Source organism: Rissa tridactyla, chromosome 8 (assembly GCF_028500815.1).
Source record: "Rissa tridactyla isolate bRisTri1 chromosome 8, bRisTri1.patW.cur.20221130, whole genome shotgun sequence".
NCBI classification, from domain to species: domain Eukaryota; kingdom Metazoa; phylum Chordata; class Aves; order Charadriiformes; family Laridae; genus Rissa; species Rissa tridactyla.
This window is the reverse complement of record NC_071473.1, coordinates 31,331,098-31,358,634: the sequence shown is the minus strand read 5'-3', so window position 1 is coordinate 31,358,634 and position 27,537 is coordinate 31,331,098. Positions and strand designations below refer to the sequence as shown.

The following is a 27,537-nucleotide window of genomic DNA, read 5'->3' as shown; positions in this document are numbered from 1 at the left end:
TATATACATTGTAAAATAAAACTATGCTTATTAAATTAAAATTAAAAATAATATTACTTACTGTGGCAGGTCCCTAAAATACATAAATGATAATTTATTCAGGCTTTGTTAATACTTCAAAGCAATGGTAATAATACAGCATATTTTATTTAGGTTTTTTTCCTTTAGATTAAAAGTGAATCAAGATAAAATATTTATGAAATATAAATATCCTCGTGTCTCCTCCATGTCCATGTGCTTCCTTTTTATTTTATTTTCTTTTGGAGCTCTTCCTCCCCCGTTATCTCTTTTGCTTTCTACAGTATTTTATGGACTGATCATAATAGATGTTTACAATACTCCATATTTCTTGCTGCGGAATTCAAACGCAGGCAGTCCTGCAGACCTTCTCTTAACACGCAGCTGTAACGTGCTGCTTTGCTATAGGAAGCAAAACGCTTTGAAGAACTTCCCTTCCTTGGTACATGTAGGTTGAGATGAAGTTGTGAAGAGCAGGACAGACCCAGTGATGTAGTGTGGGGTATAAAAGCCATGGTATCAATTAGAAAGGCCTGCCTCGCTTTTCTGTTGCTCTGCACCAACACGCTTCTGCTTACGTAAGTGGAAGGTCACCGCTGCGAAACAGGGCTTGAGCCGCGCGGATGACCGAAGCTCGGTGTGCCCTGGGGAGCGGTGACCGTGAAATAGTTCATACAGGAACAGAAGCAATGGGTGTTTGAATGGGCCTGAGGAATTCCCACAGGTGGCATGTGGCGTGTGTGCACGCCTCTGTAGGCACCCAGCAGCTACTGAGTGGCCACCAGCAGTTTCTGTTGTACAGACAGTGACTCGTTTGGGATCCTGCCCACAAACACACTTTATTCCCTCTGATGCAGAGTCCCTGCTGTACTATATAATTGCAACTGACAGCCTGGATTGGTAGTATCCAGCAAACGTCCGGCAGTGTCGGTCGCAGGGTGACTGGGGTGAATGCCGCGCAGGGAGGCTCTTGCTCTGTGGAGGTTTTGGTTTGCAGTAGCACGATAAACAATTGGTGTTACTGGAAGCGTCCTAACATCCGGCACCTCAAACCCAGAGTCATTTCCCCCCGTTACAGGGAATTCACCGATGCTGAAGCGTAGGAAGAGCAAGATGTGAGTGGACAAAATTGTGACTCCAGCACTAGGTTTTTCTGCTGTTTGTTTCACCCTGTGTTTTATTACCAGCTAATGTTAAAACCTATGGTCCTTACCGAGGCAGGGCACCAGTGGTCTGAGCAGGACACTGCAGATGCATCAGGAGACGGCATCAGGAGTCTGCATTCCACCACCACCTCTCTTTACCTTGCATCTGAATTATCCACTTGGGTGTGCACAGGGCATACATGGCAGAAACTGCCATAAGACTGATTAGTTAATTGAGGACTAAAGGAAATTACTGTGGGTAGGAAATAAGGGTCAGGGCCTTCTTGGGGCAATGGTGAAAACTCACCTGGTATTGCAAGTCCAAGCTTGCGATCCCAGACTTCAGGACTGTCAATAAATTGGAGAGGGTTTTGTTCTGCAGAGGAGCAAAAATAAGGGGTTTGGAAAGTTATATTTGCTGAAGGGAAGTTTTATCTTGTCCCACTGATGTGTGTTGGACCAGACTTTACCTATCAAGTAGCTTCTAGTGTTGCTCTCTTTAGCTCAGGTCCACTAACATCAGGGCAGGCATGTCTGCGCCCCACCTGAGCGTCGGGCCCTCTTCTGCCTTTATAATTTTAGCAAAGGTTTTTCATATTGTTGGCAAATAGCCTTAGAAAATGAATTGTTTCTCTACAGGCTTACATGCAACGGAAATTGCTGGACTGGCACAGAAGTATTTGGGCTCATGCCAGCATCACAGGGTTATATAGCTCTAGGATCTGATGCCCCTAAAAATTTATCTGTAATTTTCTAAGCTTCCCAATAATTTAATGCTCTTGTCTGCCATTCCAAATTCCAGATTCCAGAGTGCAGCAGATGCACCTATATAGAATTTCCCTGGAAAACAGTAGCAACTATATTGGAGAAGGTAGAAATATTATTGGAACTTTTGTGATGTATCTAGACCATGGCCTTCAAATTAGGGGTTAATGAAAAGTGTTATTCAGTATTCCAGGAAATTGTCAAGATCACTAAGTATTGTACTGACTTGACCTATGTTACATTGAACTCACTCTTTCCATGTTTCTAATAAAAACATACAGCAGATTGTTCCAGAAACAGTGTCAAACTCAGGTAAAAATAAATCCCCTCATAATTGAAACGCGTGGTGTATATACTAAATATATCGCCCAGAAATATATAACTTGTAAGGAAAACTATCTAAAATGTATCAACCCTGAAGTCTCCCCTGGGTCTTATGCAAAATCATAGCTTTCAGTTAGGATTCCTAAAAGTTATAATAATCCTTGCCCACTTGTAAGCCACCTAATCCTATCTGGTTTACTCTGTTTTTATCGCAACGCTGAACCGGCTTTGTTTCACTGAAGCGCTGGATTTGTAAATAACTAATTATAGCCCTGTTTTTTCCCCTTGAAGCATTAAGATTTGGCACCTGAGAGAACAGCCCCTTTCCAACTACCAGCCAGGGCAGGGGAGGCGGTGGACTCGGCCTCAGAACAGTAGGGTACTGCAGACACGCTCTCTTGGACCACTTCCCCTCCTGCTCCCGAAATGGCAATCAGATGAGCCAGAGGGCAACTTTAGGAAAATATTTTTCTCTAGTAGCAGTAACATCTGCCTCCTTGGCAGCCTCCGCTGGCAGTTGTGTTGGAAGCTGTGGGTTTGCCCCTGGCCCTGCTGCGTATTTACATTGCTGAGAGGTTATCCTGAGCCCTGCTGGATCCTGTTACCTGATTTTCTTTTGTTCTGTCATTTTCCCCCTCTGATGCTTTGGCTGCTTAACTCTTTGTGGGTGACATGCAAAGCGAAAATTGTGTGCAGTACGAGATGAAATGTAATAATTTGTAAGCACTAATTGGTAAATTCCTTTTTGATTAGAGACTCAGAGTATCTGATCTGTTTAGCTGTATTTCTTTTGTTTCAGCCTAGGCAACTTCACCATCGCTGCCTGAGCTTTTGAAGGTGCCACTCTCCCCATCTGCGTCTTCCGCTCTGCATCAAATTCTCTCTGGCGCTCTCATTCCTCTTGCGTTTTACCCTCCTCTTCCGAGTAATGGATTTTTGCCTGGTGCTTCATTTCAGTGGAATGATGTTACCATAAAGACAATTATAAAGTAATCATCATGGGCATATCAATATTTATTGAAATACTGAAAAAAAAAAATAATAATTCCATTGGCGATGAGAAACTCCGGGCAAGAACTGACATGACAATATGTATTTCACCGATACAGTAAGAGAACTTCAACTTCAACAAGTAACTCACTGCACATTCTAAGAGTTGCATGGATTTAAATCCAAGGCAGCTGCAGAACATCTGTTATACAAATAGTCAGACTTTACAGATTGTCTGTTTACAAACACAGAACAACTATAATAAACCAGCCAAAGCCAAACCCTTTGAATTTTAGTCTGCTTTTACTAATATGTCCTGTAATCAATAAGGCAGTCAGAAGTAAATGTCTGGTTACAAAGTAGTTAACAATTAACATGAGGGCGAGGTTGGTGATTTTTTTTTATTTTATTTATTTGTTCATGTACTTTGGGCAATCTGGTAGGATTCTTGGAACCACAGATGTGGGCAAATATATGTTAGTTTATCTGAAATTGTTTCCATTATACTATATGAAAAATTCTTCTTTTCTCCTACAACCTTATTTTAATTCTTTTGTCCTGTATATAGATGCAGTTAGCAACATTTTTTTTAAGCTTTTTTCTTTATTATTCAGTGAGATTCACTGAAGCTTTTCAACAGGCAAAAAAAAAAAAAAAAGAGAAAACACAGAATGCAAACACTTGAACTATGCTTTGTTTTTCTTTTAAGGAAGGAAGGAATGACCATACTTATCTTGTACACATAGGTGTACGTACTTCACGGCCACCGGCAATTGCCACCTGCATCCTACTTTCTGTTAATTTAGTTTGCTTGAGGGAGAATGCTCTTATTTAAATGACGCTTGCGCGTCTGCTGTGTGGGCTGACTGAGGGAGCTGTGCTTTGTTTGCTTTTGGTCCGTACGACAGTACGCGTGTTCTGTGATAGAAGACAGGCATCTAGGAGTCGCAGACACCAGGCTTTGCTGTGTTTGTACCCTATGCATGGACAGAATGTTAGAGCTGATTAATACAGGCGATTAAAATAGTGTGCTTTGTACTAATGCAGATGTAATAACTGATGTCTTTGGTATACAATGCATGAATGGTTGGAAAAAAATACGAGAAATGCATCTTTTCAAGTTCACATGAAACAGAAAAAGCTATAACTCACATAATTTACAATAGATTTAAATAAACTGCATTTAGGATTATGAAGATTTACAGACATTTAATCAAGTGAATGATTTTAATTTGTAAAGACCCTTGTGTGTCCCTGAACTATGTTCCACTAACTTGAAGACATGCTACGGTAAACACATATATTTGGCTTCTTCATTCTGGCTATGTCTTATATAAAGATGAAACCAAAGAACAATAAATTAGCATCATAATTGTCTACAGTGAAAACTATCATATACAATATAAATAAACTATTCAAAAGCCAGCAATCTTCATGAAAAAAATTAAAAGATTAGGATTTTATACAGTTTCTACAAGTGATTGTGCAGCCGATAATCTCAAAAATTAAAGTCAAAATGAAATACCCCTATTGATTTTAGTGTCTCACGACATACAGTAATTAAGTACTGGTAAAATAATTACCAATTTAAAAGAAATAATAAGGAAATCACTGCTCTGCAATTTTATCACAGTTTTTTCCCCACAGGACCTAAAGAATGTAAACACTATGTTTTCGTTAATGTTAGAGATTAATACTTTATTTTAAACGTATGTTGATCCACACCTGCACAGTTACCTTTAAGGATAATGAAATAAGGCAAGACTTATAACTGTGGCACTACATGTTAATACTGATATCTTCATTTGGAAAGAGAGAATTGTTTGTTCTTCTCTAATATTTGTTCTGCAGCAGACTTTGGCCTACATAGACACAGCAGTATCACTCTTCTTTCTTTGCGTAAAAGACATGCATTACCTAACTTTAAAAAGTTTCATTAGATATTGGATGTTTGAGTTGAAATTTAGTTTCTTAATTACTGGTATTTTTAAAGATCATTTCTTAATAAGCTCCATGGCATCATCAGCTCATATGATTCATTTGTCTCTTCTTGCATCCCTAAATGCATATTTTTTTTTTTAAAGTTTTTTAGTTTTTTCACATCAGTATTTGGTGTTGTAGAAAATATTTTTTTTTTATGTGTGTCAAAGAAGCTATCGTTTGTGATGGCTAAAATATCTCCATTTCCTTTATTTGGCAATGGCCGTGAATACATAGCAGAACCACATTTTAGCCACCGCAGTAGTTAAGTATATAGTTGAACTGGCTAATTTGTTTTGGAATATTTATCTTAGCTATTTAATAGCTACCCCATAACAGTAGTAGAAGAGGGATACTGCCTGACAGAGCAACATGAACACGTGACAAAACAAACTTCAGAACGTAGTAAGGATGCCAAGCTAACTGGATCACAGACTTCGTGTTGGCGATTTGCAGGCCTGAGAGACGGACAGTCACAGGCAGCCTCCCAGGATCTGGTGGCGATACTACATAGCACGTGGCCTACGCCAGCTCTCTCTCACAGATTGTTGAATGGATGCCACATCATTTATCACAGAAGAAGTAAGTGTTGGGTCCTTGGAAGAATGACAGAAGATGCTATAGATGCAGTTTTGCATCTATTATAACTGTTTTAGAAGTCCTGCTGTAAAGTGAAGGAATTTAGTGCACTCAAATTCCCCACTATCTTAGCTCAATCACACGGATCAGTTTGGTTTTTTTTTTTTTCCTCCTAAGTTTCTTCATATTGGCAATCAGCAGAGTTAAATATACAAGAATCATTCTGTCCTTTTCATGTTGACATTGGTGACAGTATCCACTTGGTAAGTTGACTTCAATCCAGTATAAAGTCCTATATAGATTCCTTTGGGGATGTGTAGCATATGATTCACAGTTTGCAATACAAATACCCTGATACATCACTTATTTACTATTAGTATTTGATTATTATACCATTTTGCAAAGTCTTAAAACCACATTTTAATTAGTGTTGCTTGGAGCAGTTCAGAATATTTTTTTTTTCCTTGAAAGCAGAAGCTCTAATGGGTATAATTTATGCTCTCTTTGCATGCAGCATTTCAATGAGAAGGTTATTACACGGCACATCCCCGTTCAGGTGTTTGTAGTAGAGGTATTCTTCGGCCTGCATACTGATGGCCCGGATTTCTGGTAGTCGCAGGAGAAGCTGCCCAAATTTGTCTGTTTGCTGTGGGTAATTACACATTGTGTAGTCCAGCAGAGCAGCATTCACTTGTTCCTGAACACCTTCCACAAGCTGGAAGTTCTCAAGATTTTTGACATCTGAATGATAATAAAAAAAAAAAAATAACAATTCAGTTGCATTTTAATTCCTGTTTACGAAGGCAGTGTTTCACTAAATGGATGTATTTTTTTTCCTCCTGACAAAAGCATACTTTACAAGCTGCTGAATATTCAGTGAACCCTTTTGCCAACTTTCCTGGGAAAATGATCACAAAAGAGCTTTAGTGGAGTGTCTTGTTGAAATTCTGCATATACCTCAAATCAATTAGACACCAATGGAGTCTGAGCAAGGTCAGCTCTTTTCATAGCTTACAAAAAGAAAGGTTGAGGATTCCTAAAGTAGAAGACCATAATATATTGCTAGCAAATGAGTCCCAAGAGGAAGCCCTATCTTTAACCTAGTATGTTACACAATTCATATAATTCTGTATTAATTTTTCTGACCCAAGGTGAAATCTGTGTCCAGGGTATGATGTAGTTAATTCTAATAAAAAGTGACAGGGTTCTTGTTTCTGTTTGACATTTTCTAAATGATTCTGAAAGCCTTTGACTTGTCTAGCCTATGTTAATGAACCATCTGGTACACTCCAGTGACTGCCAAAATAATCTTCCCTACTAGAAACTCTCTAAAATATATATTTCACTGGCTAATGATCTTTATAAAATGAAATCATTGTCCTTTGGGTGGAATACCAGATAAGAATGGTGCCCTTTAACCTGAATATGGTTTCTGAAATCCAACACCGATTTTTTTTTTTTTTTTTGGTATTGGACAACAGGGGCATTTACATCAGTAAGGCAGGTACAGTTTGTTCACTCTGCCTCTGTTTGACTACCTTCTGTTCCTATACCGCAAGTTCGAGCTCTGCAAATGCTGGTCAGAGATAAATGCCAGTATATTAACTCCTCATTATTTGCTTCCCTGTGTAAAAGTTACTCTGATGGTGTCTTCTTTCGACGTGTCTGGAGAATGCAGAAGTTATTCTAAAGCTTGCAAATTAGGGTGCTGCTATAGTGCAGAAAGAGTGAAGTGATCAAAGTGCTCTTGCTGGGAGAACTTGTTTTGGTTGGTGTTTGATCACTTATACCATCAGTAGAGTTCTGTCACACAGTTTCTTGTACTGCTGAAGCACGCCGTTACTGAGCATAACTATGCTGCTAATTCACTTTCAACAAATGCTCTTCTATGGGTGTTCTTGGAGCACAGGAGATGGGGAATTTGGCGGAATTTGGCAGATTTTGGTTCATTGTAAATGCCAGCCTTTGATGGGAGGGGAAATGAGTGTTTTCCTTTGCAAAACAGGAACACACGTTGGTCCCCCAATCCATCAGCAGCCTGGGAGGCTGTGTAAATTGGGTCTCACTGTACTTTTTCCTAGAACTACTTTCAATAGAGCAAATGTTAGTTCCTGCACATAACTGTGTGCTGGAATATGAAAGAAACGGTTGGGGGAGGCAAATATTTTCTTCAGGACAAGAGGATAGGAGGGATGCCAAGGACCTCAATGGCAGGCCAGGGCAGCGCATTGCCTCCAGGGCCTGAGTCCCTGGCTTTGAGCAGGAGCCTCTGGAGCGTGCTGGCTGTCACCCGCGCTTCAGCTCTGCTCTGGCGTGAGCTGGGGTGTTGCCTGCTGCGGTCGTCACTGCCTGCCTCCTTCCTCTCCCAGTTTCACTGTGAAAATGAAGCAAGTGACTCCCGGATTTGTGCTGCTTGTTTGGGAACTCGGGACACGACCTCCATCTGAATTTTGCTAGCTGGCTTAAGGAACGCGTTAGCAATGCTTAAATTGTGACAGCTGTCCAATAAGAATTGTCTGAACTTTGCCTTAGCCAGAGTGAGGAGAACTGGAAACTTCAAAGGTGCTATGCCTGGTCCCTTAGCTATTCAAACTCAAAGTCTTTTTGTCAGTGTCTCTGGAGATCTTTGGATAATCATGTTTTCATGTATTACACTGGACGCTTTCTCACACAAAATATAACTGTTTATTATTTTACATACCTGCATAAAACTCCTGAGGTATTTTGTAGCTAGTGTAACCTGGTTTAAAAATTGGGTGTTCTAAGCATATTTTTATAAAGTTAAGAAAGGAACAGTATCACCTACCATGTTTATTCTAAATAGGTCGCTTTCAGATGCAAAACACAATCAAGAATGAATTGTTAGAACATAAGAAATTCACACAGAAAACAGGGACCATGCTGGAGATTAAACTGTGTTAAACAGCAAGATAAAATGTATAATGATTTCAGAAGCAGTACTTTGAACTTCTTTTCCCTGTTAAGAATAACTTTAAACATCAGGAAGTTTTAGAAACTGTTAGCTGATTCAACCCCCTTTGAATTCAAAGGGCATCTTTCTCTTGCTCTCTGTCTGTTTTGAATCATACCGTGAGATTACATTGTGCTGACTTCTTGGAAAAACAGGTTCATTCTCATTTTTGTTCTCTGTCTAAGTGTTACTGCAGGTAATATATATTTATTGGCAGCATCACAAAATCAATTTTTGCAAAGATCAGGAAGAAACAAAATCTGAGAATTGCAACTTTTTTGTGTTTTCCTGCAGAAGTGGAGAATTCAGTATATGTTTCATAGAGATGCATTCTGTCCTCTGATCTGATGTATTGATCTCATACTGCAAGCCAAAAGGAGGCATCATGTTTTATCTACATTATGCCCGTGTACAGGATCGGTGGCTTCTGGCAGTGGGTGTCCCTGTGTGTTGTACAGGTGTCCCTGCACGCTCGTCAGCTACGTGGCCTGCCTGAATTGCATGGAAGTTGCAGAACTACAGGGGAAGAAGGTCTGTGTGGTGGGTTTTTTTCTCATCTCAGTGGACAGTTCTTTAAATACTCCTGTGTGGCAACATAAGCACTGAAGTCAGATGTAAAAACAACTCCAGTTAACACTAACAGTAAACAAAAAGTAGTTCTCGGGCTTCTATACCACATCCAGCCTGAGGAAATGCTTTTAATATATTTCCTCTGCACAAATTCTTGACATTTGTGGTGAGACTCAGTGCTTGTAAACAACATGTTATTAGTTAACCAGTGAAAATTTGTAGAATTTTCCTGACTGTTTCTATACTGAATCAGGTACTTGTAGTCCAAATGATTACAGTTTAGGGCATCACTACACAATTAATCTGTGTGTAGATCTCTCTATGACTGCAGTCATAATAGTGGGGATGTAGAGGCAACCTGATGACCAGGTATGTATTTTGGTGTGAGTCTTCATGAAGCAACCAAGATTTTTGGATATGATTTTTGGATACATTAACAATAAGTGCTGCAGTGAAGCAAATGAAACAAACTGAAGAGAGAGAGAAAGTAAATCAAATGGTATGTGCTGAGAGCGCTGTGTAAAGCTCTATTGTCACTTCTCAAGCTCTTCTATGATATTTTGTAGATTGCTAAAAAAGAAGTTTGCCAAACACATAGTTGCAATGTAAATTACGTAGTTATTTTTGAGAGAGAATCACAAACTCTAGCTCTAATAAAGATGAATAACAACAAAGGAAAGCATGTGAATATTAAGCTATTTCCAGTAGCTCCAAGTTCTGCAGGTAGAACAAGAAATGCTACGTATTTTTTACTTCTGGTACTTAGCATTTAGCTGATAGTGATACAAATGTTATTAAATAGTAACTTTGGTTTGTAAGTAGATGGTTTTCCTGTGCTTTGTGTTTGGTTTTGTTCCTGGTATTTACTATATAACTCTGGCTAAAGGTACGTGATTTAGTATTCCAAGTATTTCCTTTTTGATAAAAATCCTTTGAATGCTAATGAGTTAACTTGGAGAAACATCAGGCAATGCTGGTGTAGGTCTGCTGAAGGCAGTGGTGTGAAATGAGTGTGAAATCTGCTGTGATGGGTACCGCACAGCACTCTTCTACGCTTTCATGTAATTCTTCATTCCTGTCTGCTTTTTAGAATTGGAGTGTCTCCTATCAATCTTTACATCAGTTAGTAACAATTTAAAGTACACATGTTTAAGCTTAATGCAAGAAATCATTTTCCAAGGTTTAGACGCTTGTAAATTAAATGAGTAGGAGTAGGGCCCCCCCTCCCACCCACACACCCTTTAAATCCTAGCAGCTAGAAAAAGTGTTTTGTGTTGCTACAGTAAGTATCAGTCTCTTATCTCTTCTACTTTATTCACTCAGGGACTAATTACCAACTTTTTACATGAAACAGCCTTACTGTGAGCTCACAGTGGGGCGCACATCTTTTTCTATCCTTATTGGAAAGTAAACCCTTAGGTCTTCTGGAATATATTATATGTTTTACAAGAAATAGCAATTGCTTTTCTGTCAAACAAAGAATTTTTGTTCTCTATAGCTTACTTTTGACGATTAAGACAAAAACAGTATTATAGCGTGTCAGGATCTGCTCTGCAGTCCCAGTAAAGATCTGCCAGTATTCCCAGAAATCCCCCCCATTTTGATTATTTTCTGTATCTGCTATAAAGCTGTGCATTAAGCTGAAACTGCATACAACATTCAGCCTGAGGAGAACACTTTTGCATATTTTCCCCAAAAATGGGTCTGGTCTTTAGAGGGGGAAAATATTTAGGTTTCAGAGAGATTTTCTCCCTCTCATATTCCAGACATGAAATACTGAAGATTTGGTGGTCTACTAATCTGTAGAGAGCTTCCCTTGGTCTGGGAATTTTGAAAAGAAAAATGAAAGAGAATGAGAGATTTAAATTTGAAAAATAGTAACTCCTTAGGAACAGCGTAAATATTGCCCAAAGAAAGACGGTTGAATTTGACTGCTCATGTCTTTTATCAGATGCTCTTTCTACATGAAGCGACGAAGAGAGGTGGGCACAGACAGCTCGGCTGCCTCTCTGTATTTTGCACCGTTGCAAGTCCTGGTGCTGTGAGGACGAAATAAGGTTGTGTTTAGGCTTCTCCGTGGGGGGAAACTTCTCACTTTCACAAGTCTGGAAACAGTCTTGCAGATACCCCAGGCAATAGGACTCAATACCAGCCCAGGTATAAAGTCCCTTAAGGGCTTTATTGAAACCCAACTGGCCCCAAAGCTTAGCAGCTCTTTGGAATGGCTTTCAAATATGTAGGTAAAATATGACGTCTTCCAACCTCTAGTGATGGTATTTTGGCCAAGATGGCCTTCAGGCTCACCCTCCAGGAGGTTTGTCTGTTCTTTCCAGCCAGCCCGCTTGGCCTAACAAGCAGCATTGCCTCTGCTTAGAAACACGCTGTTTTATCAGGGAAAGATACAACGAGGCTCCTCAGCCCAAAGTCGAGGTTCCTGTCAGGGGCTTTGCTGTGAGGCCAATTCCCATTTGACCTTGATGATGGGATATGTTAATTCTGGTGGAGGTTTTTCCGCCAGAGTAGTTCAAAGAAGGGGGATTACCCAGGATGGAGGTGACGTTACCAAACCTTCCTCTCTTTAAACACAGCTTTTTCCTAATTTTTTTTGCCCGCTCTCTGCTAGCCCTGCAAACCCTGCGGGTTACAGGACTTAAAACACAGGTAGATTTTTGACATGTGATAAAAAATTTTTCAAGGGCAAGAGTAGTAATGGTTGATAAAGTGCCAATCTCTGAAAATTACCCACAATTCTCCTCCATTGAAACTAATGGCAACAGCAGTGGTTCCATATAACACATCTGTCATGAAGGCAGATGTATGCCCTTCCTATAGCTAAGCCGTCTTGACAGACAAAATGCTATAATGAAGGAAGATTTATGCTAAAGATAAGTTCCTTACTGCAAAATTCCTCTCAATTTTATTACAGAAGGGTTGTGCTGAATATTATTTACTTAGACGTCATGGGAAACAATTTTTGATAGGTGTATTTGTTAATCAGCGGTAAGGCACTCTATTTAGCACTTTCCAAACCCAGGAAAACCTTTACATTATAACGAGAAAAACCACTTCTCTTTTCTTAAGACTCCCTGGTCCAAACTGGATGTGTAGAAAACTTTTCCTGTCTTTAGAAGCACTTTTTTTGGCAGTGGTTAAGCTATTTATAACAGTGCAATGATCGATCTCTGACTGTTTATTAGGGTCATAAAGTAATTTTCATTTTCAGTTGAATATTACATCAGATAATGGGCACATTGTTTTGGAAATCTTGATTAAATTCTTCTATAGCAATGTAGTTCATTCACACCTAAGTATTGGGCAAAATGATATATGTTTTTAAAGTGAGAATAAGATGCTGATGAGAGAACAAGCTGTAATTCTTAATCTGAATACTATTTCATCTCCTCGGTATTCAATCTTGATGGACCTTTCGTTTGTTTCAGAACAACTCATACGCAACTAAAACATATTTTGCTGTTGTTTTAGAGTGGTAGACTTTCTACTGTTATTTAAAATATTCTATTCCAAAAAGACTGCAAAATGATAGATTCTTACTGACAATATCAGCTCCTGATATCTATTAACAACTGTGCTTATTGACTTCGGTGAAGAATTTTATAATTGTTTTTGCTGCTGTTAACTCTGCAGTGGAAAGGGAGACATGGGGAAGTAAGCTGGATCCCCCTCCTTGCGTGACTGTGAAATTATATTACTAAATTTCAGTTGTTTCCCAGTAAAGACAAAGGGCAAAGCCTAATTTGATTTCCTGAACGTTTATGACTGGTGTAATTACTGAGTCATCACTCGGGAGCATAAAACAGCTTGACTTTCAACAGCTCAGGCTGAATTTACTGACTCGAAAGTTAAACAAACAAACAAAATCTCCACCCGCTTCTCGTCCTGGCACCCCAGGATCCAACATCCTTATTACTTTTCAATGAGGCATACATGATATGGTCGTCACTGAAACACAATAAAACAAGATCCTGCCAGGCCTCCTTTGGAGTAAGAGCTGCTCACAAGTCTGGTCCCAAAGTCCACAGCCAGCTGCACCCTTAAATACAAAGTCCAGCCTTTCTCACTGTGACTCATGAGGGAAAAGCATGGCCAGGTGTGCTCCAGTCTTTGGGTTGTAAAATTCAGATGTGCTCCAGTCTTTGGGTTGAAGCTCTGCTGCTGCACCAAAAAAAAATAACTCTAGGTGATTTAAGCCCAAATTTATAGCCTGCCTTTTCTAGGCTGGTGGTGAGGGAAGCTGCCTGGGCTGATGTGGGTTCCTGATTCCTGTTTCCAGGTTTGTTTGTCTATTTGACCTAGTGACCGCTTGAGGTAAATGACAGCTCAATCCTAGAAAAAATGTCTCCATCTAGGTCTCTTTTCCAAGGAAAAATTATATAACCACTATCCCGTGGAGCCATGGTCATATCTGTATGCTAGCACGTGTTGATACACTGGGGCAGAAGTGATTAGTGAAGGTCCCACAGATAAACCGAGAAAGAGCATGAGTCAAAACTAATTTTTCCTAACCCCTCACCGAATTCCAGGTTCATATTATGCTGGGCTAGAAATGTTTGTTTTATGAATATTCAGTTGGAATAAGAATGGATAAGAAAACTGGCATGTTAATTATCATGCTATCAGAAGGGATATACATATATATATATGTATATATGTTTAAATGCAGACAAATCTACAACCGTAGCACTAGTTTATATCACACTTACAGTTACCAGGAAAAAAGGTATCACATTTGATAGAAGCAGAAACAAGGCTTCTGATAAGAGTTAAAAAAATTAGAATAAATAGTAAATTTATTGAACCAAATGGTTTCCCCAGTTAATTTCTGAAACATCATTTTAATCTTCAATAGCATATGAACAATACAGGATTGTTGGTGTTTTAAAGGAACTGGCTGTCAATGTCTACAATTTGTACGGTGTGAATAGTTTAAGATGTCATAAATATTTATGAAGTTCCTGGGAATGGTGATGGGGACATCATACAAAATCCTTGAAGTTATGAACTGAGGCAGAAAGGGTGCTGTATGCAACTTGCAATAATAGACAGTACAGTATAATGTAGAGAGGAGCAAGAAAGAATCTATTATTTATCGGAGAAGAAGCTGAATGTTTAGGAAAAAAGGAATGAAAATTTTAGAATGATCTGGTTTTATTTAGAAAATACTTGCTCTGCTTTTTCTTAGACATTTGCAACTTTTCTGAATGATTGGATTTATTGCACTCATGAGAAGCTTGCACATTATCTATCCTTTCCCTTTCTAGTCCTCTCCTACTACTCAAGTACTGTTTAAAATAGGGATAATAGAGCAGATTGATCTCAGACATATTTCTACTGCCGCCGCTGGAACTACACCAAGGGGTGATATAGTCCTAAAAGAAGAAATATAAATATTTTCTGGAAAAATATCGAATATAAATTTCTACTGAGGTTAAAACACAGAAGTGCAGCTGCCACTGAAACCCTTTTGAGTAGCAGGCTGTATCCTTTTATAAAGCCCATCTGTCTCTGCAGAGTATAAAAAATGCATGATCATAAAAAGCAGTACTCCTTAGGGGAAAAATCTCTCTGTACTAATCTTGTAGTCACTTTACAAAACAGTTTTTAATCCCAAATTTGCATTTGATATTCAGTCAGGAACTTTTGTGGTTTTTGCAAAGTTTTCTTTTTCCATTAGAATAAGATATGAGGTACAGTTTGTTCAGGTGGCAAGTCCAGACTATGAATAAACCAACGTTATCATATGAAAGAGAATTAAACAGGCAGATCCAAGTGGGGATATATTAAGCCAAATTTAAGCTCCAGTAGTTGAATTTAGCCTGTACTAGATGTCTGGTTTGCCTCAGGATATATTCAGCTTTCCAGCTAATCGACTGAGGAAAACTGCCTCAGGTATGATAAAATTTACAAGAGAGCTCAGTCGAATAGCTCTTGTTATAAATACTAGCTTAAAGGCATTCTTCTGGTCTTTGGGATCAGGACTGTATTTGCATTTCATTATTATATTTCAAACTTTTTTGAACTTGGTTAAAAATATTGGACCAGCCAATTATATCATTATAGTGGTTTCCAGACTAGAGTAAAACTTCGTACCACTTTTTTACTACTTAGTGAATTTTGTTTGGCTTTATCCTTTTGTTTAGATCGAAAGTCCCACAGGAGCAAAAATTATTACAATATGTTCTCTTTAAAAGAAGGAAATGTAGTTAAGCAAAAGCGTTTTAATGATACGCTGATCTAAGAAGTACAAGACTCTACTATGACTTTCTGTCAACATAATTAACAAATAATTTAGAGTTTTAAGTCTTTTGCACTATTTTGAGACAAGGCTTAGTGTAAGACAACCAACCAATCATCTTTTTTTCAGACATATTGATTTCAAAAAACTATTTCTCTTCTTTTCTGAGACTTTTAAAGACATGATGTTACTAATTTTATGTGCCGATGTTTGCACCAACAGGTATTTTCCACTGAATTAGGTTGTATCAGTGGAAGCTGATTCTAGTTTAGAAAGAACATGAAAAAGATAATCACCTCTGCCTCTGTAAGATGTGGGAAGTGGAAATCAGCAAAAGAACTATTTTCTTATATACTTATATTGAAATAACATAAAGCAAAATGCATTCATTCAATTGCTCAGTGCTGAAAGCACTGCAGTAGAGCTACAGTAGAAAGTAATATGCAACTCTTATTAGGCAAACATTTGAATTTTACTATTATTATTTATAAAAGCTAGACTCTACTTTGGGCATTTACAATTATTTACTGTGCAAACATAACTGCGAACAGCTCACAAAACCAATGACAGTACATTGAAGCCGTTGTCTCTTAAGATGCCCTTTCAATTCCCTATCAAATTAGCGTTGGCAAAAAATTTGCTGGCTTAGATGAAGAGCGCTGACGAGAGTGGTCCCATCATATCCGTGTGTCTATCAGTCATCAGATCATTACCACGCCTGACCGCGACCAGCCCATGCGTTTGCTTAAATGCAGCACACCGTGTGCTGGTGCTCCTCACTGAGCGACAGCAGAGCCACTGGCCCTGAGACAGGGTCCTCGTGCTGGCCCCCCGGCCCCCCTGCCAGCCCAGGCCCCTTTGCCTCCTGCTAGGTGGAAAAGAACCCCACTTCATTCTCCTGTGCTCTCGGTCTAGCTTGCATGGACAGTAAACACAACTAAGGTAAGTAATTTTCTGCTGTGGAATTTCAAAGCGTATTGTTCCTGACACTGCCTATTCATCTGAGCGGAAGTAGCAAATTTCATTTTTTGCTGTGACACGTGTCCGTGCTTAGCTGTGGAAGTGTCTTGGCAAACAGGAGTGACAGAAGCCTGAATGGGCACTCTGCATGTGTCACTGCTGGCACACAGGAAACACTGGATGCATATCAGCTTTGGACTCTTTTCCCAAAGACTCTGGCGGGTTCTTCATCTGCACTGCTTATACTTTTAAACATAAAAATATGACAGCTAAAGAAAAGTTCACCTGAAAGTCCCTCTGGGAACATGGTTACTCATCAGTTAAACTGATAGGGTAGACAAGGGTGGGATAGAGGAAATACTCTTACACCTACATTTCAAATATGAGGCTCAGCTATCTGCTATTTCTTGAGAAGAAAGGACTGGATTTTAATATTTTAATATTCCAATTGCTTATTAAGGAATAGCAGAAATAAGTCAGGTAAACTCCACTTGTGCTCACTGCTCAGCTCAGACTCGAATGTTTGGTCAGATATAGATGAGAAATTTCCACGGACAACATAGTCACAGGTTTAACATGGGGAGCACAAAGTCTCCCACTATTCTCTGGCTGGAACTCCCCCTAACCTGGTGCCAAAAAATTCATGTTCTCAGCAGAAGGGCAGAGGTATTTTTTGGCTCCTAATGCCACATGTCAGGTGAAGGAAGCGAGCGCGCCTCTGGCACTGTGCAGTGTCTGCTGTGATGGTCTGCAGAGGAGGTCAGGAACATGAGGGAGCTTGGCCTCCTGCAAACTGAGGTTTGCCCTTTTCCTGCCCTGGCCAGGCTCACCCCACCAGTGACACACATGCCCTCAGGATCCCGGTGATGCTCTGCCAAGTCCCTTGATGCTTTATTGAATTAGACTCTGGATTTCGCCTTTATTGGTTAGGATCTAGAAGGATTTTTAATTCTAGATCCACCTCCACCTAAATCAACACTCATTGGATTACGGTCAGTTCTAGATAGATCTCACTGTACTCTTCAAAGCAGGGGTATTTACAGGCAGGCCTGTGGATTGCTGTTTGGAATGAAATTACTGTTCTGGTTTTCATTTTAAGGGAAAAGTTATATGAGTTAGTAATACGAAAATTGTAAAAGCAATTTGGATTTCTTTAAAGGTTAATTTTCCTGAAAGTTATGCCCAGGCCAAGAAGCAGTGCTTTCCTGTAACCGTGCGGCCGCAGCAGACAGCGGGATATGCATTTGGCAGGACATGACTCGTGTAAGTACACATGTGCATTCTCCTGCTTTAGTTTCATGGGAATGCACAGGCTTTCAAATAGAAGGTATTCTGCAACAAACAGTGCATTTATAGCTGTAAATCACCATAGTCTCAAAATGCCAAAGTAAGTACTAATTCCTGCGGCAGAACTGCCCGCCCGCCCTGCAGGGACCCTTACCCAACTGCTGGAGAAATGGCCCGAAAAGCCAAATGCCCTGGGCATGTCCAAGGTGACACACTCACATGTTTGCTGTTGTTCTTGCCATTCTTCGTTTATATTCGCTAATTGGAAGTTAACGTGTTCCCAGAGACAAATAAATATATTCAAAATTTACACTATTTTTTCCAAACTGTGGGTTGAAAAGCAACTCAGTCCTTTTCCTAGTGCACAGTCCGAGGAGCACTTTTCAGCCTGCAGTGACACTGTGGTACCTCTTTCGTCTCTGTGTTTAACACAGGGATTATTGGTCTGTTCACCTTAATCAAAGTCAGCTTACTTCACTTAGTAAGATATAAACTATTTCCACAAAGATTAACACAATTCTTACCACTTCCGCCCAACCAAACCTAATGAGCTTACAGTTAAGCAGAGCCCAGCAATACTTTATTTTGATATTAATTTCCTGTGTCAGCTTCAGGTTAAAAAAAATACACAGATCCCAGCACAAAAAAAGACAAATCAAGCCTGACACCTGGAAAAAAAAATCACATACTGGAAAGACTTGACATAGAATGCAGTGGTGTCAAAAATCCTAGATATTTGATGTTTCAAATTCAGACATTCTTCATTTAGACCAAAATAACAGACATTTATAGTGCACCTTACTGCTGGTGACTATTTAACAACGAGGTGCTCTCGCAGCATGGTACTCTTTATGTGCACAGTAATGAAAGTTCGCTATTGATTTTTCTGTAGCTGCTTGTAACTATTATAGTTGATACATCAATAGAAAAGGAAAGCACAATGTTTCACAGGAGGCAGAAAATCAGAGAATACACGATGCTGTGACAGTAAATCATGGCATAATCTCAAGAATTGATAGATGGTTACTGCTAACTTGAAACCCATGGCTTTCTCTGAAAAGACTAGCCTATAATCGCCCAATATGTTCTAACAGACTGACTGCCTGTAATAGTGGTAAAGGACACAACACAATGTTTCATCTTCAAAATAATGGTTTCCACGAGCCAGGTTGTTTTGTGGTGGAACTTGTTTTGTGTGTTACTGCAGAAGGAGAGAGAGAAGAGTGGTTTGAATGCCATTTAGACTAATACTTAAAGGTTGTAGGAAAAAGATTATTTTTTTTTTCAGAAAAGAGCACAGAAGGTTTTTGTTAAAAAAAAAAAAGAGGAAGAGAAGTTGTCATTAATTTTTAACTTGCAAAAGTCTGCAGTCAGTTGAAAAGGAAACACAAAAGAGCTGATTATTCTTGAGATCAAAATATTGGAGCTGTTTTGTCAAGAAAGGCAAATGCAGAGAAAATACCTTTACCGTGGCTGTTTCCAGTTCCACAGCATCCTGAAAGGGAGCCAAAGGCACGTAAGTAATTGAAAGCTCTTTTAAGTGTGTGCTTCTTTCTGCCGTGTTTTTGAGGGGCACAACGATCTCTGAATTTTACAGTACGCCTAGTGAATTTTTAGCAGGAATGTTCTTAATTGCTTTGTTCCCTTTTTACTCCCTGGCTCATCTCTGGTAGTTTTATCTGTGCTTTTAATTAATTGTGAGGGTCTTTTTTCCCTGTCTCAAAAACGAAAGGGAAGAAGAAACACAGGTAAGAGCTGGCCAGCTGGAACACTGTCTGCAGTTTAGATGACACTGCTCCCGCAATAAACTCCTAGCAATGTTCTTCTCTGACAGAATCTTTTCAGTGTGCAATGGTGCTTTCCAGCACTTCTTTAGGGGATGTGGGTCTGGTACCTGCCCTTTTCAACCTCACTGGTGACTCCATTCTCTAAAGCCAAATGCCTCCTACAAGAGATGGGCTTAGGCAAGAGGAGAGGACTTTCTCAAGACACCACCCATCCAGCCTGTCTCAGACTGGGCTTGAAGAACAGTCTGTATCATTTATTCTGCTTACGCTATGGGTTTTCCCCCAGTGAAAGACTGGATAGCATCGTCTATCTTGTCCTGAGCAGTTCACCGATCTCTATTACAATTTTTGATGCTGGGAGACAGATGCTATTGTAGTGTCATTCCCCATTCTGATGTTGAAATCTTTCTCTTCTCTTTTTTGAGGTGAGACATTCCTTCACCTGGCAAGCAGAGGTGTTGTGCAGCATGTTTATAATACACATCAAACCCTCTCAGTACTGGAGATGCTGTTAAATGTAGGCTTTTCCTTATTAATCTTTGAATAATGTTATAAAGAAGAACTCTTAAAATATCCTTAGGAGGATGGCCATGTGCAGATTAAACTTTTGCAAGCCAGATGGACTGCTTTGGGGCTTACTCTTTCAGTTTGCCCCATGCTCAATGGCTCTGTACAGGACCAGAACAATACAGGGAACCCCTGTTCTGAGAGGTTCACCCAATCTCAGCAGCAGCTTTGCCAGAGCCTAAGGAGCTGCAATTTTCACCCCCCTCCTCTTTCCTGCCAGCAGAAGTCATTGGGACACATTCCAAGCCACAAGCTTGGGAAAGAGTGTTTCTGCACAGCCCCCTTCTGCCTCCCAATTCATGATCACAGCTGTGTTCAAGGCTGGGCCATAAAGTTTGTTTCTGAATTTTCCTTCATTGTTTCTTTCCTGTTTGCTTCTATTTCCTCCCTCTCCTTCTCCACCTCTGGCTTGGCTTTGATCACAGTCCCATGGTTTCTCTTTCCTTCCTGACCTTTTCCCCCTGTTTTCTTGACTACTTTCCTATCTCAAGCCCTCCAATCTCTCTCTGTTCCTCTGATCCACATCACTGCTGTCCCTCGTTTTCTTCAAACGCTCCTGGCTCCTGCTCTGCGCAGCTATCCTCTTCTCCGCCACTCTTCTCCGCCAATCACTCTTGCAGATCCTTTCTTTCCCCCTGGCCTCCTGTTGGATTCTCTTGCTACTTCTTTCCATTGTTTCTTTACAGTATTTCACTTGTCTATTTTAACTCCCTCAGAGACAGACATTGCTTTCGTTTCTCTTCCAGTGCCCAATCTTGCACAAGCAGCAAGGGGATAAGAGAAAGAGGGGAATTTGGCATAGTCTACAGTGTGTCTCCAATAAATGGCCGACAGTCACCCATATATAAACTTTCATGTAGGAGCCTCTGCAATGTGTGTTTTTAACTAGAAATAAATGAAAAGCAGTTTTTAGTCTATACATTCTGGTATAAAAAGTATTTAATAAGTTGTCTGAAAATTGAATTTAGCCATTATATTCCTTTAGCATGTTCCTCATTCAGTTCAAATTAAAACTATAGGGCGGTGTTACTGGCTCCAAGATTAAGGATATTCATTCATTTATCTACACCTTAATATATACCCATTTATTCCCATGTTATTCTGGAAAAATTGGCTAACAAAAGCAGCCACTCATGTTAAATACTTCTGCCAATTACAGCTAAAAAAATTGTATATAATCCCGTACTTCCTCTGTTACATATATAATACGTTCAAACTTGCACCTTAAGCATCTAGGTGGTATATTAAAAATGGGACAAAAATTGTTGAAGTATTCCAAAAGTAGACACACATGTAAATGTGTGTTTTGTGCAGGTAATTTTTCCCCTTACAAGAGTAGTTTAAAAGCCATACTTACTAGTATTCTATAAACATATTAGAGAGGGAAAAAGTGCAGAGCACACTGATTGGGTTATTCTGAAATCCCCACTGTCTCCACACAAAGGCAGCAGTACAGAATACAAATATTGCTTGATACCCATGTTTCTAATTACTTGCGAGATTTGTATCTAACAAATATATGACCTAATTTTCTCTCAAGCATCTAATCCTATTGTTATTTCAAAACCTTCTAAAATATGCATTTTTGAAAAAAAAAAAAACCCAACATGAAAAGAAAAAGTACTTGCTGAAGATGGTTAATCTTTTTTTCCATGGCTTGCAGCTGTGAGACAAGCAGACAACGTAAACCAGTAACGATCAGACTGGATCAAATTCATGCCTCAAATAATGCCATTGTACTCAACAGTTACACAAGAGATGAATTTGCAACATTCATTGCATTTTATGAAATAAAATCAGGACAAATCAACAGTGGTTATTAAATTTCCTCTGTAAGTTAGTGTAGTTTATTCAAAAAACTCAATCAGCCATGAAACAGAAGGCTATCTCTGGAATTCCTGCAAGTAGTTTATAAATCATGACTCCTACACCCAGGGCTGAGATGAATGACTAAAGATTTTTTTATTAAAAACACTGGTTTAATTCTTAACTATACCTTGTAACCTCAGCATTTGAATTTTATTCCTTTTATAGTACGTGGTTTGTTTTTTTTTTTTTTTCACAAAAATAATCGATCGGAGATGTCATTAAGATAGACACCTGTAAGACAAGTGCTGTCCTAGTTTCTTTCATGCTGCCTGCACCATGTGAGGAACCTGCATAGGAAGCTGGACTAAAACCTGTCAGCCCACTGAAAAAGCGTTCTCAGGAGCAAATGGTTGTTTATCAGAGTCGTCACTCCATACCTCATCATTTAGCATCTCTAAGAAGTTTAAGGACTGATTTTTAATTGTTTGTCTTTGCTACTGGTTTTGACAGATAAAGTGAAGGCAATATGTCTTTGCTTTTCTTTCTCTATAAAGAAATCAGAAAAAGCAGAAAAAGAAAAGAACAGGGCAAAAGAAAATCCACTTTGCCCTGCATGCGCTAAAATGTTAAAATTCACTCCTCTCAAAAGAAGAATTTTCAAATTGCAAAGTTTTAGACACTAATATGAAAATACAGCAAGGAACTACTTTATGTTGAGTAATTCATAAAGGAAAGGATAAAATTTTCTCAAAATCCATTCAAGATATTTTAAATTGGATTCCCTTTAACAGTGGTCTTTGTAACGGTATCTGTAGATATTTCAAACAGCGTTGTTTCAATTTGATTGTACCTTACATAATATCTTTGATATTCTGGATTTCACCACTATTTACAAAGAAAGGTAACTATTGTTTTCATTTACCAGCTAGGGTACTTGAGATATCATTTAAGAGACTTCAAAGCTCCATAGTCAGTAACAGGGTCAGAAGGAGAATTAGAGACAAGGGTTGATTTCTCTGTTGGGCAATGCTAGCTCCATGAAAGGAGAACATCCCTCATGAGATGATTCTGAAATGAGATTTTGTCCATATTCATTTGCTTCACTTTCCCAGAGGATTAAAGCAGAGAAGCAGAATAGCTCTTCTAGTGGTGGAGTGGAGTAGCCTGGCTGCCTTGCTTGAGACCCAGAGAAAAGTTAAATGTTCCAGGAACAGCCTGGCTATTTAGCTGTTCTCCCAGCCCTCATCAGTTCTAATACGAGATTTATCCCTAGTTTCCAAGGCAGTGTGGGACATGCATCAGTGAGGGACTATGTAAGGTTGCTGACAACTGCTCACATTAGAAGTTATCAAATTTGAAATGCAGAAAATTTTGTAAAAGCTGCTAAATTAGGAGACTCATAAATTCAAACTTCTTGCCTATGAAATTTACTTTCACTGATTTAGGGACAAGAAAGGACTCATATAATCATCATCACTACCTCCTTCAGCCTTCTGCTCAATGCAAGCCATAGATCTCCATCCAGCAGTTGGACATCAAGTCTGTAACTTTTGATTGAGCTCTATCATAATAATTTAGAGAAGCGGTCGTCTTGATTTCAGATTTCAAGAAACAGAGCCTCCATTATACCCAGAGATGAGGTCTTCCAAAAGACAGTGATCTTCACCTTTAAATTTATCTAATATAATTAATCCCAAACTAATATTACATAGCTAATCCTGCAAACGTGTTCTCATTGACTTCCATGGGATGTGCACAGGAGCCATTGTTTACTGGATTAAACTTTAACAAATACCTTGTTGCCTCATCATATTACATCTCAATTACCACAGCATTTCTTCCTTTGGCCTTGGCAAATAGTGCTGCCAACATACTCTTCCGAGCTCACTGCTTCCCTATCTTTTTGCATGTTTCCTTTTCCCTGCTACATCAGACATAAATTGTGTTCACTTTCAAGGTCTTGTAGCTGTTCTTTCCTTACCTGTCATCAGTCATTCAGTACCATGAGGCCACCTCCTGCCTCTGACTTGCCTGCAGTGCCGTCTCCATTTCCCACTCACCACCTTTCCAGACCAAGTACTTTTCTGCTCTCTCCACTCTGACTCTCATGCTTAACATGCCAGATCTCTTTATCCACCTTCTTCTTATTCCCTCTCAGAACTTTTTGCTGTGACGTGTGAGATAAGCCTGGGCTGTAGGTGTGCCAGAATTGTGCCTGTCATCCTTGCATTGTCTCCCAGTCAACACCTGTTCATCACCACACATGTAGACTGTATACTTTAAACATTCTAAAATATCCCATGCCACTTAGGATTCCTAATCATAAAATTAGGAAATGTTACTATTAATAAGTTTGTCACAGTGAAAGTATCATCCTAGCTAGATGTCTCATTCTACCTTCTCTGGTTTCATTCCCGGCCTATCTGCAAATGAGACATTAGTTTCAAGAAGTCTCTTTGAAATACTGTTAGTACAGTAAAAAATAATGAAGAATCAAAGCAGGCAAATATTTTGTCAGAAATTAGTATGTGTAAAAATGTACTTAAATAAATCTTGTTTTTATCTATTAGTCAGCTGTCAGCCAATAATAAATTATATCCAGTCCCCCCCTTGTTATAAATACATATTGATTAGTTTTAAACTCTGAACTTCAGAATGAGTTATATCTGGTCATTGCTAAACTGCTCTCTTCAGTAAGAAAAAAAAATCCCCAACACCTATTATACTGCATTTAATTAAGACAAGCATCAGCTTTATGTACCATTATTTGCTTCTGCCAAGTCTCTATGGTATAAATATTGAGCAGTCACATCTCCTGAATACTAATCGATCCTCCCTGAATTCCAAATGATTACATAAAATTTAGGAAATGTTTCTTTGCCAGTATTATTCTCCAGTGCTTACTGTAGTTAGACGTTAGGGTTGAGATATGACCCTGCATTTGACAAGTGTGCAGTTAGTATTTTTCTAAATTCGAATGTAATGTGGGGAAGCCTGAAAGCCCTGTCTGAATGCTAATCGTACAGAACCCCTCGACTGCTCGCTTACTGGTGTTCACCAGGTGCAATCTTAGAAGTACACTTGGGTAACAGAGTGGATGAATATAAGAAAACTGCCAATGGATTTCATAAAAGCACCTCATAATAACAGCCCAGTTATAAATGTGTATTATAAATAACATACATATAAAAAAACAGGTGTGAAAGTAGTTGTATATTTACAAACTACCAAAAGTACAAATGGCTAGAGTGACCATTTTGAAAGTGACTGCATTAAACCCTAAGTACGGTTTGTCACTGCGAGTAAGAAGTGAAGACATTTGTGATGACAAGTCAGTCCCCGGATAAGTGCTCCATCACCGGCTTACATTGGCTTCCCAAGGAAGACTGTCATGAGACCCTTCTTGTTTCAAATTCGCAGCACCTATTTCAGATCCTGAGGCTGACAGTGCTATGTGAAGACGAAGCAGTGTTTTCTGTGAGCTTCTCGGTGTGCTGCCAAAGAATTACCAGGCCCATTTTACAGGAAGGAGAACAGAGTCCCTGAAAACTACAAATGGCTCACATCCACCTGATGAGAGCATGAGAATGGCCGTGCTGGCACGCTGTATCATCTAGACTCATTTTTGACAGTGACCAGGAGCAGGTGCCCTAGGGAACAGAGTAAGAAGAAGAAAAGCATGGAGGGATACCACCTGGGAGCAGTCGCTCAGGCTCCAGCAGCTGGAGGGTAGCAACAGCCAGAAGTGGCGATCTTTGAATTTCATGGCTTTGAATGGATTTTCCTTCCATTAATTTATCCAGGTGACTTTGGTAACCACAAAAACTTTCAGTATCCTCTACATCTTGGAGTAAGGAGTGCCAGAGCTGGATAATATGCTAAGTTGAAGAAAGAACTCTTGCATTTTGAGCCAGTCACCTCCTAGTTTCATTAGTTTCATTCTGATATTAAAATATCAGAATGATGGGCGGAAGAAGATTTTTGGCTAATTCTTCTTAAGTTCCCAGGTTTCGTGGACTGTGCTTTGAAGAACTAGTGCAGTCTTTTTCAACAGAGAATGTAAAAGGCAGATCCATGTTTGTTGAAAGTATAATGTGGTTATTAGGAAGGCTGCAATAAATACCTACATGCCAAAATTTGCTAGGTTAGGCCTTTATGTCTGTTTTACACTTAGGTGTCTGTAATACTGCATAAATTGGTTCTTGTCTAATTTTCCAGTTTTGTTACCTGTTTTTCTTTTGGTCTGATAAAACCTCTTGCTTCACTAATTCTTTCATTCCATTCTCCTATTCTTTTTGATTGTGTGCCCTTAAGCACATAATCATAAATACTACCAAAATTTAATTGATATTCCTTTCTATATTACTTCCAGTTGATGCTTATACACTCATTTTCCTATCTGCGTACATGGTACCCCAAATTAAACCCTCAGCAAAAACTGTGGAAGTGAAAATATGTACAGCCCCGTGTTTCATCATTGTTTGCTCCTGCATTTTTTCTTATCTTCTGTGTGTATTTAGATTGCAAGCTCACTGAGGCAGAGATTCTGGCTAGCCTGTAAATTTAATAGACCAATGATGTTACATAAAGTATAATAAAAAGTGCAACAGCTAATTTGAAATGTGGGGGTTTTTTTCAGCTCCAGAATGTTGCATAACTGCATTGATGTGAGTTACTGGAACCAGGTGAAACCGAGCACAGGCAGGTTTTGTGCTGCTTCCCCTTGGGTGCGTGTTTGCAGGAAACGCCTTCTACTCCTGTGAGTGGCCAGGGTAGAGTCTGCCTCGAAAATGCTTCCTTTCAGCCTGTTTGATCTGCATGAAGATCTTAACAGGTAAGTTTCTCTTCCAAAAGTGAAAATGTTGGAGCCCAGTACCTCCTCCCATCTCAGCTCTGACATTTTAGGGAGGCTAAAAGCAAGGAAAGATTAATTTGCTAATATCCTTCTTATTTAACAGAAATGGGAATGCAATGTTGTAGATCCAGATGGATCCCTTAACCCTTAAGCAAGTCGTGGTTTGTTTGAAAATGGAGTTCTTTTTTTTTTGTCATTTGTTTTTTTTTCTTTTTTTGTTTAAGCAAGAGCCCATTGTTTGTCATCCACAGCGATTAAATGTTTACCATTTCCACAGGACCCTCTTGTCTCATGTTAAGTGAGATGTGAGATCAATAGTGGCTCTGCAATTATTTGTCCATTGATAAAGCCTTCATTTCTTAAATGAAGTACATTTATCTGTGTCCTGACAATGATAAGGCAGCAGTACCAGTCAGCTGCTGCCTAGCCTAGCATTTAGCTCCACAGGCAGACGAGTGCCTGGACATGGGTCAAATGATGTCTAACTTTCTTCCTATTGGCATTTCACTTTACAAACTGCTCTGATGGGAGGTTTGACAAATCATCCTTGCTGAGCTCAGATAATAAAAACTAGCAGGACAAATAGGAAGTTTTGGTAAAGAGAAAACAATGGCTGATTTAAGGTTAAGTGACCACTCTGTAAAGCTACCAGATGGTAAAATGAAGACATCTTCAGA

At 39.3% G+C, this 27,537-nt stretch overlaps 1 protein-coding gene across 4 annotated transcripts in view; it reads right to left on the bottom strand.

Moving 5' to 3' along the window:
* Positions 1-3,248: 3,248 nt before the first annotated feature.
* NR5A2 (nuclear receptor subfamily 5 group A member 2) overlaps positions 3,249-27,537 on the bottom strand; it is a 97,926-nt gene continuing 73,637 nt past the window's right edge. For all 4 annotated transcript variants that reach the window (XM_054211426.1, XM_054211427.1, XM_054211429.1 and 1 more), the window contains one exon: positions 3,249-6,542. In XM_054211426.1, coding sequence (XP_054067401.1) covers positions 6,295-6,542 — 248 coding nt within the window. In that variant the 3' untranslated portion in view covers positions 3,249-6,294. The remainder of the gene's footprint in view (positions 6,543-27,537) is intronic.